Source organism: Narcine bancroftii, chromosome 4 (assembly GCF_036971445.1).
Source record: "Narcine bancroftii isolate sNarBan1 chromosome 4, sNarBan1.hap1, whole genome shotgun sequence".
NCBI lineage: Eukaryota > Metazoa > Chordata > Chondrichthyes > Torpediniformes > Narcinidae > Narcine > Narcine bancroftii.
In genome coordinates, this window is record NC_091472.1 from 288,614,406 (window position 1) to 288,629,022 (window position 14,617).

Genomic DNA, 14,617 nt, shown 5'->3' on the forward strand with positions numbered 1-14,617 from the left:
AGATGGAGAGGAAAGGTGCAGATAGAAATAAAAGAGAATTCCATGACACAGGTCTTCTGCAGTGATGGCAGGGCCACCAATAGTAGACCGCTTAAAAAATTCAGGTTAATTAAAAAGCCAGATTAGGAACTGGGGGAGAACAACCTCTGTTTGAGAAGGAGAAGCAGAGAAAATCCATGGGATGGTTGTCATGGCGGTGGATCAGAGAGGGATTCTGTGGTGGAAGAAATACACAGGCGGTGGGCTGTTGGTGACTCGAGGTGAGGAACCCATGCAGGCTGTGGGCTGCTGGCAACTGCAGTCGAGAGATTCACCCTGGGTTGCGGACTGCTGGAGACTGGCTGAAGGGGTACCAGATATCGGGACTGGGATGCAAGAAGGTGCCGAGGGCTCTGAAGGGTTCCTGACTGTGTCAGAGGTTGGGAACTGGAGCTCGGGCGGCTGATGCTTTGGACTGGACTCTGTGTGAGTGCTGGAGGCGGATCCGTGGGCTCCGTGACTCTGAGGGGGGGTCTCTTTTACTTCTCTTTCGCTGACGTTAAGATGTGCCCCAGACAATTTCTGCCCAGAGTGAATCTGTCTGCCTTACGGCAGGTGTATACAAATTCTGTGTAATTTTGCACTGCCTTTATTACAGGACAATAAATTGAAACGAATCCAAGAGGATTAGAAAGGCAGAAGAAATTAGAGGGAGTTGGGGATGACTAAGGGTAAACAAGGATGAGAATGTTATAATTATCTTGGCTCTGGACCAGGATTAGGTCAGCAATTTAGAGATGACAAATATATCAGACACAGCCAGCCAAGAGTTCATTGGAATAGTCAAGAATAACAAAGACATGGCAAAGTGCCTTGGCAGCAGATGAGCTGATATATTGGTGATGTCTAAAGTTGGAAATAAACTGTCTATTCCTGGCAGTAAAAACTCAATGCTGGAGAAAATCAGCAGGTTAAACAGTGTACTTTATAGAACAAAGATGCATAACTAACATTTCAGGCTAAGCCGGTGTCCACTCCTGGCAGTCTGTTCCAGGCATTTACCACTTACAGTGTAAAATATCTGTCCTATACATCTGCCTTAAATGTCCTCCCTTCAACTTAAACACATTCTCCCATGTGTGATGCTTTTGCCCTGGGGAAAAGGTTCTGACTATCCACCCTATCAATTCCTCTCATGATTTGAGATATCTCTATCAGGTCACCCCTCACCCTCTTCCACAGCAGAGAAAATAACCCAAGTTTATCCAGTCTCTTCCCATAACTCACCCTCTAATCACTTTCTTGATTAACATACTGGTAAACATCTATGTGTACCATTTCCAAAGCCTCCTCATTCTCCACCAATCTAAGTGGAAAGAGCCTACTCACATCCACTCTGTCTATACCTCTCAGAATCTTGTAAACGTCTATCAAATCTCCCCTCATTCTTTGCTCCAAGGAGTAAAGTACTAATCTGTCCAATCTTTCCCTGTAACTCAACTCCTGAAGTCCAGGAAACTTCCTAGTAAATCTTCTTTGCATTCTTTTAATCTTATTGATATCCTTTCTGTAGTTAGGTGACCAGAAATGCACACAATATTCCAAATTTGGCCTCAACAATATCTTAAGCAACTTCAACATAACATCCCAACTCCTATAGTCAATACTTTGATTTATAAAAGGCTAAGATGCCAAAAGCTTTCTTTACAACCCTGTCCACCTGTGACACCAACTTCAAGGAACAATGTATCTGTATAACCCGGATCTCTCTGCTCTTCTGGACTCCTCAGTGCCTTACCATTTACTATGTATGTCCTACCTTGGCTTGCCCTTCCAAAATGCATCACATCACACTTGTCTGCATTAAACTCCATCTGTCATTTTTTGGCCCATTCTCCCATTTGGTCCAGATCCCTCTGCAAGCTTTGAAAATCTTACTCACTGTCCACAATGGCTCCTATCTTTGTGTCATCAGCAAATTTATTGATCCTATTTACCACATTATCATCCAGATAACTGATATATACAATAAAGAACAAAGGTCCCAACACAGATCCCTGAGGCACACCACTAATCATAGGCCTCCAATCTGAGAAGCAACCATCCACTACCACTCTATTTTCTCCCACATGGCCAATTACGAATCCAGCTTACAACATCTCCATGGATACCTAGTGTCATTACCTTCTGAACTAATCTCCCATGTGGGACCTTGTCATATAACCGTTTACAGCAAGGAAACAGGCCATGCCCTTCGAGTCCGCGCCGGTTCATTTGAACATCTCCACTAGCTCCCGCCTCCCGCTCTCTGCCCATAACCCTTCAACCCCCTCACCTCCATGTACACATCCAACCTTCTCTTAAATGACAGAAAAGTCCATGTAGACAACATTCACAGCCTTTCCTTTATCTATCCTCTTAGTAACCTCCTTAAAAATTTTTTACAAGATTCGTTAAATATGATCTACCACACACAAAGCCATGCTGTCTTAATCAGCCCATGACTGTCCAAACACCTATGTATCCTATTATAGCACGTTGTGAAGAACCAGTTATACAGACTGGAGACACAGGCTGCTGGTTCAAGTGTCACAACAGAGTGTTTATTTAAACTTCACGCGCTTGCTTATTAGGCCACCAGTTGAACTGCATGTACATCCTGCTGCCTGCGTCACACTGACGCAAGTGCTCACTCCGACTTCTATTCTGGACCAGAAGAGATGGATGCACATTGCCATCTGTATTGCAACTGCCCTGCTGACTGCGTGTAACAAGCGGGGCTAGTTCGTCATGGCATAGTTGTGCATCGCCACACTATCTCTCAGAACTCATTCCAATAATTTACTTACTACTGATGTCAGGATCATCAGCCAATAATGACCTGATTTATTTTTGGAACCTTTTTTAAACAATGGGACAACATGAGCTACCCTTCAATCCTTTGGTACCTCACCCGTGGCTAAGGACATTTTGAATATATGATCCAGGGCCCCAGCAATTTCTACACTAGTCTCTCTCTGAGGGAATATCATATCTGGCTCGGGTGATTTATCTACCTTTATTTGCTGAAAGGCAGCAAGCACCTCTTCCTCCTTAATCTCCATATGTTCCATAACCCATCAGTTTGTTTCCCTTCCTTCCTTATAGCCTATGCCAATTTACTGAGTAAATATTGATGCAAAAAAAAGATCTACCCCATTACGTGAGCCTCCACACATAGCTGACCACTCTGATCCTCCAGGGTACCAATTTTGTCCCTCACTATCCTTTTAGTCTTAATATACTTATAGAAACCTTTTGGGTTTACCTTCATATTGTCTGCCAAAGCAACTCCATGTCTTCTTTTTATTTTCCTGATTTTCTTCTTGAGTATTTTCTTGTATTTTCTGTATTCTTCAAGACCTCATTAGCTCCTTGTTGCCTATACTTGCTATGTACCTTCCTTTTCTTCTTAACCAGATCGCCAATATTCCTTGAAAACTAGAGTTCCCTCTGCCTGTTAACTTTGCCTTTAATTCCCAGCAGGAACATGCAAACCCTGCACTCTCAAGATTTCACCTTTGAAGGACTTCCACTTACTTAACACACTCTTAGCAGAAAACAACCTATCCCAATCCATTCTTCCTAGTTCCTTTCTCATTTCCACAAAATTTGCCTTCCTCAAATTAACAATCCCAACATGAGGACCAGACTTATCTTTTTCCATAATTAACATGAAGCTAATGATAATAATGTCAATGGACCCAAAATGTTCACTTACACATACATGTCATCTGACCTGTCTTGTTCCCTAATAGAAGATCAAGTACTGCATCCTCTCTCATTGTTACCTCTATATATTGATTTAGAAAACTTTCCTGAACACATTTCGCAAACTTTAAGTCATCCAGCCCTTCTACAGTCTGGGAGTCCCTGTCAATATTTGGAAAGTTAAAATCTCCAATGATCACAACGTTCTGCTTCTAACAGCAGTCTTGCAGTTTTGCTCCTCCAATATTCTCTGACTATTGGGTGATCTATAATACAACCCTATCAGCATGGTCACACCTTTCCTGTTCCTCAACTCCATCCATATGGCCTCTGTAGACAAACCCTCCTGGCTACCCTGACTTCACACAGCTGAGATATTTTCCCTGACTAGCAATCCCACTCCTCCCCCTTTCATCCCTCCTGCTGTATCACACCTGAAACAATGGAACCCTGGAGCATTAAGATGCCAGTCCTGCCCCTCCTGCAACCAAGTCTCAGTAATAGCAATAATGTCATAATCCCACATGTCAATCCATGCCATAAGATCATTATTCTTTCTAACAATACTCCTCACATTAAAATAAATACAACTGAGAACATTTCTAACATGTACAAACCTTTGATTTCTGTCTATACACGCAGTCCTCCCAAGACCTTTATCTTCCTCCTTCTCACTAACTGCTCGAACATTACTGGTTCCCGTCCCCTTGCAATTCTAATTTAAAACATTGGGATAAGACTAACAATCCTACTCACAAGGATATTAATCCCCTTCCAGTTCACATGCCATCTGTCCCTTCAGTACAGATTCCACCTTCCCTGGAACAGAGCCCAATGCTCTAGAAACTTAAAGCACTCCCTGCTACACCATGTCTCCAGCCACGCGTTAAGTTGCCTATTTCCAACCTCTCCAGCACGTGGCATGGAAAGCAATCCTGTAATCATTACCCTGGAGGTCCTTTCTTCAACCTAGCACTTGAACTCTCCTTGCAGGACCTCCTCACCCTTCTTACCTATGTTATTTGGGTTCCACCCACTCCAATAGACAAGTTCAAACCCTCTGAATAGAACTAGTAAATCCCCTGCCAGGATAGTGGTGCCACTCCAGTCCTGGTGCAAGCCATCACTCTTGTTCAGGTCAAACCATCCCTGGAAGAGAGCCCAATGAACAGGAACTCCTCCCTTCTGCATCTGCCCCTCAGCCACACATTTATCCAAGCTACCTTCCTATTTCTTTCCTCTCTAGTTCACAAGCAGGTAGTAATACTGAGATTACAACCCGAAAACTTCTCTTGATTTGTGACATCTCAACTGATTGTAACTAAAGACTATGATTTTAATCTTTAGAATAATTAGTGAGGAAATTTATGTTCATCCAGTGCTACATATTAGTCAGTGGTCTGATGATATAAATACAAAAAGTCTAAACAGGTGGCAATGGATTTGTCCTGTCATTCATCCCCAATTACCGTTAAGAGGATGGTGATGCCTTTCTTTATTGGACCTCAATTATCTTTATTTTAAATTTAGAAATACAGCACACTAACAGTCCCATCTTGCCCATGAACCTGTGCTGCCTTATATAATTACATCCAAATAACCAATTAACCTGCTTAATCCAGGTCTTCAGAACATGGATGGAAACCAGAGCACCCAGAGGAAACACATGCAGGATTGGGGTGAACACTAATTGAACCTGGGTCACCGGTGCTGTAGTAGCATTATGCTAACCATGCAACCCTGTATGTTAATTATGCTGACTTTGTAAGTACGTTCAAGAGAATAGGAGGCAAGTTCAATGCTAGGCATGAGAACATCAGAACAAGATCAGCGGCAAACTTTTTTTGTATTTTTACAAAAATTTAGTCCAGTGGTTCTCAACCCTTTTCTTTCCACTCACATCCCACTTTAAGTAATCCCTATGCCACTGGTGCTCTGTGATTAGTAAGGGATTGCTTAAGGTGGTCTGTGAGTGGGAAGGGAAGGTTGAGAATCACTGCTCTAGACCCAATTGTTAGTGAAATAATTTGCTTGAGAAAAATTGTCATTGGCCCATTTCCTTTGGAGTTATGATACCGTGCACATAACGAGTCAATGAGGTACGATAAACAGTGGTTTTCAAACTTTTTTTTCCACCACATACCACCTTAAGTAATTCCTTACTAATCACAGAGCACTTATGGCATAGGGAATACTTAAAGTGGTCTGTGAGTGGAAAGAAAGGGGTTGCGAACCACTGCTTTAGGGTATTCAGCATAGTAACAGGCCATTCTTGACCATGAGCCAGTGCCACGCAAATACCCCAATCAACTTACAACCCCCGGATGTTTTGAAATGGGGGAGGAAACCAAGTGCTCGGAGGAAGCCCACAAAGACATGGAGAGAATATACAAACTCATTACACACAGATCTGGATTTGAACCGGAGTTGTTGATGTTGAGGTAGCATTGTGTTAACCGCTATGTTAACCATGCCCCTCCCTGAATAATTCATATCTAATTTCTATATTATTTTACTCCTCTTTCTTTCAGGGAATTTACTGCAATTTGAAAAGTAATAAAATGTTGGACTTCCTGCAATATTGTCAATATGAATCTGTGAAAATGCAAGATCGTCATCAATGTCAAAGAATATAATTAGTGTTCCAATATTTAAGTTGAAGCAGAAATTTATAATGGAAACACAGACAGAAAATGCTCAATTATATGTATAACCATATAACGATTTACAGATGTAGATACAAATACACAAACATGCATGCACATACATATACACTCAATGCCATCTGGTATATAAAAACAGATTCAATGACTGAACAGGGCATTTCCAACCAAAAGTTACTTGTGAAAATTGGCAACAATTCACCTCTTGAATATTCATATAGGCATCACCCAACAGAAGGGAGGTGTGAGGTCCAGGCAATTTGTCAACCAAGTCCCTAAAGCAAAATGTAAAATTACATTTACAGTTAATTAAATTAATTCAAATATAATTTACATTTCATCTGTACATTATGAAAATACAAAAAAAAATCTGATCAATAGGATTTCAGGACAGCTATAACCAGGTTGGAAAAGAAATAAAAGGAATTTTTAAAAAACGGAAAAGGAATTTAAAAAACTGAAGGAGTTGTGAACCATACATTCCTCAAGCATGCTTTGCCATCGGATAAGATTGTGGGTAATACAGCGCCTCTCCCACATCTCCAATTAAAAATCTATCAAACCGAAACACTCAATGACCATGCGTTCAGTTCAGAGAATTCCAGACTCACAACTTTCCTCATGAAGAAATGTCTCTTCATTTTAGTCTTAAATGGGAATCCCTTATCTTAACCCTTTCCTCAGGAGCTATATTATCCAGCTAGACAAAATAGGCTCTGCTATTTTGCTCCCTGCTAATACTTCTCTGAACTGTCCACGACTCAAAGGAATTGATTCATTTTGTGAAATTCCTTGTTATAGTACAGCCCCATAATCCACAAACAAATCCAGTGATTTTATATTGCATTGACTGCAAGGCAGACATGTGCCTCTTTAGGTACAGAAACTAAAATTGCATAAAGTACTCCTAATAAAGTCAAATCCAGATCTATATAATTTCACCATATGGCTCCTTACTTATGCTTACTAACCTCTCTTAAGGGTCAACCTGAGTGTAAGAAGTTAATGCAGGAACTATGGCAGATAGCTGAAGAAATAGAATAAGAAAAGCAATAAAAGCCTAAGTAAAAGAGGATGATTTTTTTTAAAAAAGATTATACACTTTCTCAAAATTCACAGCATTTGAGAATAGAAGGTGCCCAGAATAACAAAAAAATCTCTCCAAAGATAATTCATCAAAGCCTTCTTGCCAAGACAATTAATTATTGCAGAAATGAATATAAGTGACAAATATTTTAAACACACATGGTCACCAGACATACCTAGAAATAAAAGAATCTGAAAGAGAAGGGGATTTCCAATATGCAGGATATTCGTGCAGGGAAATCAATATCAAACGTAACTGATTATGCATCTTCTTTTGAAGAGATGAGAAATGATGTGAACTGTGTACATTGGTGGAATTGTTGGAGATTGAGTTCCTTTCCTTCCCATAAAAACACTTTTGTTTAATTTGAAAGCAAACTTATTGATTCTTTTGCTCTACATTGAGGGGCTACAGGGACGAAGGAGCGTGATAAAAAGATTTTTTAAAAACTGCTCAGTAAATTAATGGAGCTAATGCCAACAAATAACCTGGACTTATTTGCCTGCATCCTAGAATGTTAATAGAGTGGCTACATAAATTTGGGCGGCAGGATGAGAGCAATGCTATTACAGCTATGTGTAATGAGTTTCTATGTTCTTCCTGTTTCCTTCAGATGTTGCAGTCTCCTCCCATCTTATTGCCTGGACCTCACACCTCCCTTCTGTTGGGTGATGCCTATATGAATATTCAAAAATTGTTGCCAATTTTCACAAGTAACTTTTGGTTGGAAATGCCCTGTTCAGTCATTGAATCTGTTTTTATATACCAGATGGCATTGAATGTATATGTATGTGCATGCATGTTTGAGTATTTGTATCTACACATATATTTGAGCAAAGACTTATGGAGTTAGTAGGGTATTTAATCACATGAATGTATTTGGATAGTGTGGGCTCATGGACCTGAAGGGCCTGTGACTGCTATATTTCTAAAACTAAAATTGTATATTAAAAAAATAGTAAATGTGTTAGTTGCCCCTGCAGTCGTAAGCCGATGGAAGGATTGGAAAACGATAAATGTCATGCTAATGTTCAAGAAAGGACAAAAATAGAAAAAAATGCATCCATAACTGGAAAATGTTGAGTTCCAACATTAAAGAGCTGATAAGAGGATTTTTTTTTAAATCAAAGGACCATCCATCAGTGTCAACAGGATTTTCCATAAAGGAAATATGGTTTGAGAAATTTTCCAGCATTCTTCAAAAATGTAATCGACATGGATAAAGGGGGTTAGTAGATAGTATGTTTGTGGTTCCAGTGAGCATATCATAAAATTCCACGTAAAAGGTCACTGCAGAAGAGTGCATGGGTTGGGGATATTATGAATCAAGGAAAAGATAGCTAATGGAAAACAAAATCAACCTAAAGGGTCATTTTTCAGTTAGCAATCTGTAATTGGTAATCAATAGGTTTACCCACATCATCACTGGGTCTTCGACTACGTACATTCTACACTGATGATATGGGTGAAGAGATTTTGTAAACCCTACCCAAATTTGATGATAAAACATGAAAAAGTGGGTTAGTATGTTATGAGAAGGACAAGATACTGCAAAGGGATAGGTTAAGTGAATGGACAAGATGTGTGCAGATGGAAGATAATGGAGAAAAAATGTAAGGTTATCCACGAATTCATCCTCAACACCGATTTCCTGCTCTCATACTTTTTAAACTCATTTGTAATTCAAATATCTGTCAACGTCCACCTTGACTATACTCAATTACTCTGTCTCACAGATATCTGGGATAGAGAAATGCAAACGCACAAATGCCAAAGAGAAGAAATTCCTTCTAAATCTCCATTTTATATGTGTGATGCCTTATTCAGAAACTTTGTTCCCTAGTTCTAGACACTGTCAATGGGAGAAACATTTTAACAGTATCCAAGTACTGTCTGTCTCCGGAATAATATCCCACGTTGTCTGTAAGGAGTTTGTATGTTCTCTCCATGTCTGCATAGATTTTCCCCTGGGGCTCTGGTTTCCTCCTACCCTCCAAAATGTACTGGGGGTTGTAGGTCAATTGGGTGTAATTGGGCAGTTCGGATTCGTTAGCCGAAAGGACTTGTCTAAAAAAAAAGTAAATTTTTTTTTAAAATTCAAAATTTTAAAAACAATTACATTTAAAAGTAAGAATGAAAAAGTAAATTGTTGCTTAAATGGAATGCAAAAACAAAATATTGCAACACAAGGAGATTTGAGAGTACTCATGTATAAAACAAGCTATGAGGCAAATCTGGCATGTTATTAGGAAGGCTTATAGAGTGCTGGACTTTATTGGAAGGGAAGTGGAGTATAGAAAAAAATTTGATGCAATTTTAAATTGGGTGTTGGCAAAGTGTGTCTGGAGTAGTGCATTCACTTTGATTGCAATATTCAAAACAGGGCACAGTAAAAAAAAAAAACCTGGTATCTGGCACTTACAGGGATGGGTAGATGCTGGATAAGTGCATTTTCTGGTGGCTTAAGATCCAGCTGCGCTGGATGGGTCACGTCTCCTGAATGGAGGACCATCGCCTTCCCAAGATCGTGTTATATGGCGAGCTCTCCACTGGCCACCGTGACAGAGGTGCACCAAAGAAAAGGTACAAGGACTGCCTAAAGAAATCTCTTGGTGCCTGCCACATTGACCACCGCCAGTGGGCTGATAACGCCTCAAACCGTGCATCTTGGCGCCTCACAGTTTGGCGGGCAGCAACCTCCTTTGAAGAAGACCGCAGAGCCCACCTCACTGACAAAAGGCAAAGGAGGAAAAACCCAACACCCAACCCCAACCAACCAATTTTCCCCTGCAGCCGCTGCAACCGTGTCTGCCTGTCCCGCATCGGACTTGTCAGCCACAAACGAGCCTGCAGCTGACGTGGACTTTTTACCCCCTCCATAAATCTTCGCCCGCGAAGCCAAGCCAAAGAAAGAAAAAAGACTTAGTCATACAATGCCTAACTAATACACCTGAATTAAGAATTAACAGCTTAAAAGACAAAAATCCTATACTGAACTTGCACTGAACAAACTTTACTTGCATGAATATATAAACCCGAAAGCATTTTACTTTATTTTCAGTCACATTTTTTGAAAATATTTAACTGTTGCTGCAAATGCAAGTTCCTCTGCCTCCACGGTGCCACCCAAAAGACAAACAATAACATGATAGATAATTAACCCACTCTTGTCCAAGTTTACATAGAAAGCCTTTGTATGGAGCAACTCCATAAGGAGATACTTTAAGTAAGTCAAGCCCGATGGTGAGCAGCACTTTATCCTGGGCAATACCATTTTATTCAAACAGCTGCTATGAGCAAAGCACAACCAAGACACTCCGCTGGCTGAATATTTGTTCCCATCTTCACAAAAGGTTCAAATGTTACTTCAGAGAATATTTACTTTTACAATTTTAAACTTATGGATTTACATATTATTTTATTCTCATTTTTTTTTCCATTATTTTCCTTTTTTTTTTGCCAGTTGCTTGAGGATGCTGATTGCTTGAATTCCGGATACTCGAGGTTTTCCTGTATATGGTTGTGTGGGAGGCAGTACGGTTAAGGATTACTAAGTTTATTCCCAAAATGAGGGGAATGTAAGGCCATATACTCAATAGATTCTAATAGAATTAGGCGATCAAATCAAATCACTAAAAAATATGAGGAAGATAAGCAAGGTGACTGATTGGCCTACTCCCATTTCCTGTGTTTATTGAATCCATTTAAAAATGATTCTCACAGCTATAACAGGGTAAATACTAATGGTCTTTGAAGGGAATTCAATTTAAATATAGCAGTCAAAAATAAAATATTTTTCATGCAATTAAACAAAAAGCTTTCACCTGTAGCAACTTGCATATAACTGCTTATCTTTCCTCTGATTTAGGTAAATGGCTGCCATCTTTGCTTTTGCTTGAATAAAATACGATTGATCAGGCATGACATTTCGAAGCATACTTAGTGCCAGCTCTATATCCCCACGTACAACAGCAAGGTCAGCATTAGCAATTGTAACTCTTAATTCTTCAGAGGTGCCTGTAAATTCATTGATAGCATCTTGCATCACTTTGGCAGCTTCATGCTGCAGAAACACAAAATATATATATTTTTATTGCAATCAGACTATCACAATATAATTGTACACAACATTTGATTGTGATAGAACAGCAGGTCGAATTTCATGCAAAGGAAACTGTAAGGGTTCAATATGGTCTATAGAGAATGCTTCACTGTTTGTGAATGATAATCCAATTTTTTTAATGCAGATACCGAAAAGCTATCAATCTGGTAAACAGACTTCGATGATGCTTGATTTTCGAGACTGCTGAATGTTATCTTATTCATGATCCAATGCACGTTTAAATCACTTTTCATTTAAATTCTACACAGGACTTTTTCCCCAGTAAACCCACCAAGTTTTAAGAGAACATGGAAAATAAGGCCCCATGTTTCAAGCGAGCACAGCTAAGCAGACCAGGTGAGTGAGTGAAAGGGAAGCATGTAAATCAAAGCCCCAGCTAGTGAAGAGAGTGTGCATAAACTTGGACCACAAGCAGCAGAAGGAATGTGCAGGAACCAGAGTCCCATTGAGTAGGAAAGAAGCACAGAAACTGGAGCTCTGGTAGGTGGTCAGGTAACATAGGAACTAGGGTCCTCGTGTGTCAGAAGGGAGAGCGGGAACAGAGGTGCTGCTGAGCAGAAATGGAGTGGAGGAACCAGGACCTAGTTAGCGGATGGGAGCATAATAAGCATTCCCTGGAGAGCCCGATCATATACCATTGGGAATTATGAGTAGTTTGATAATGGATTATTAGAGCTATTATTGGAGGTGGTAATAAAGAGTTTTTGAATCAATTTTCCAGAACTCTCATCAGAAATTCCATTGCTTTAATCCAAACAGTACATATTACAAAATAACTAATCATTATGTAAAACCTTCTTCATTACCTGCTCTCCATTTAAACAGTGGGCATTTGCTAGCTCCAGAAAAATGGAAACACGATCAGCTGCACAAAATTCAACAATTTTGTTTTTAGATTTTGATGCACTTCCAGTTTTCTTCATTGCAGGTAAACCTTTAGCAATCTGCAAAGTCTTAATGGCTTCCTGAACATTCCCCATTTTCTTCTGAGTTTGGGCTCTAATCAAATGATACAGAGGATGCTCCCGGACCTGGAATATATTAATTACATTAAAATGATCAAGATTTTTTACTATGTTCATCATATTTATTTGCCTTTCACCCATTGTCAATGTCTGCAAATATTAATGAAAAGAGACTTCAACATATACTGTATACAGTAGTATTTCTGTAATCTTAAAAATTGATTTGGAAGTTAAAGGAAGTTTAAAGTTTCAGTTAACTATAGGCCCATTTCTCAAGTCATCAGCTTCCTTTTCATGTTTTGACCCAGTTTATTTTACTCCATGATGTAATAACAGAGGTGCATTAATTTAAATACATGTGTTCTAGTGTGGGCAAACATAATACAAAAATAATAAAACATATATATTTTATTATTCCCTCCCTACTGTTATGGAATAAAAGAATAAAATTATTATAAAATATATCTTAAAAGGGTAAGATTGTGAGGTTTAGTTATCAGGTCACATTTCACAAATATCTCATTTAGCATGCAAGAGTTATGCAAGGGTAGACTTCATGTCTGTAGTTGGCTTTGCAGAGACAATGGGAAGTGCTTGTGAGAGTTTCACAAATAGATGTTAATTGACCAGCATGTATAAACAGGGTCCAGGCTCAAGAAATGAGAAGTCTTTTGGCAGCCAAACTGGTGCCAGTTTTAAATTTCTGGTTGAAGTTTGTTGTCCTAAGAGGGGCCACGTAATTTTGCAAACAGAGAGAAAACAGCCATTGTTTGGGAGAGAGAGTGTCTGAGATTATTCTACAGCAGTTTGCAGTGAAGGCAACAAGTTGGTTGGACCCGCAGCAAGACCCCATTTCAAGATGGGTTTTGAGTTCAGCCTATTCTAAGTCTCTGTAGTCAATTGCAGAGGTTATGACTGGTTGTTATGTTTCTCCTGGAATAGGGAAAAAAGAACTCCTTGTGGTAGCCTGGAAGAAGAGGTTATCTTTTGGAAAAACCCAAGAGAGGACGCTTCTTCGTTAACAGTTGTTGATTGAATGAGATCAGTTTGTGTGTCCAATGAAACCAAAAAAGACTTTCCTGAGGGGTAACAACTTAAGTTAAAGCACCAGAGCTGGGTGAATATAATAACTGCTTAATTCTGTGCACAGTATGGAAGATTGGCTGATATCAATGAATTTGGAGAAGTGAAAAGTGAATGATTGGACAGTAAAACAATGAACATTCCTGAACACAAGCATTCCATACACATGTGCTTGAAATTAGAAGGGGCTTAAGTTAATGGTAAAAAGTATTGATCTTGTTATTAGTATTAAGAAAATAGAAACCAATTTTGTTTCAGAAGCCATTATCTTGGTGAATTTCTGATGTTGCTGGATTTTGGACCTCACACTACCAAGAAAATCATTTAAGATAAAAGCAGAGAAAGGTGACCAATCTAATACCTGACAACAGAAAGATAGAAAAGAACTTCCTTGAAGAAAGCAGTTATGAAACACTAAACCATCAGAGGAAATTAACTCAATGGAAAAAAAAATGGGCATACATTGCTTCATTCCTGTCTGCACGAGTTTGCACATTCTCACATTTTCTTCATATCCTCTGTTTCCCCCTAAAGATGTTTGGGTCACTTGATTCATTGCTGTTGTAAACTGTCTACAGTGTACAGATGAATGAGAAATGTGAGGAGAGTGAAAAAGAATAGGTGTAGTATTTGTGTCAGTGGGCATCGACTTGGCAGGGTAATGTATCTTTTCAATGCACAATGACTCTATGATCCGTGGGCTGATTATTCAAACCAAGTTAGGAGAACAGTAGATGATGTCAATTATGTTTTAACAAAAAGTAAAACGATTTCCTGAAAAATCAAGCGTATAATTTTGTTAGAAGAATTAAAGAAAAACTATGACTGCATTAGTTATGTCAAATTACAAAGGTTGAAACGTTGCAGGAGGTTGATCTAGCAGCTTGGATAATTCAATAGAAAAATTTAAAGCAATACATTATAGAAACCACAGTAAGGGATCACAGTATTAAAATAAAATCTAGAC

General features: G+C 39.2%; 1 protein-coding gene across 2 annotated transcripts in view; it reads right to left on the reverse strand.

Annotated features, from left to right (window-relative positions):
* Positions 1-14,617, reverse strand: part of ttc21b (tetratricopeptide repeat domain 21B) — a 104,741-nt gene that overhangs the window by 41,400 nt on the left and 48,724 nt on the right. For both annotated transcript variants that reach the window (XM_069935334.1, XM_069935335.1), the window contains 3 exons: positions 12,409-12,633; positions 11,304-11,542; positions 6,595-6,667 (listed from right to left, as the gene is read on the reverse strand). In XM_069935334.1, the coding sequence (XP_069791435.1) occupies positions 6,595-6,667; positions 11,304-11,542; positions 12,409-12,633 (537 nt within the window). The remainder of the gene's footprint in view (positions 1-6,594; positions 6,668-11,303; positions 11,543-12,408; positions 12,634-14,617) is intronic.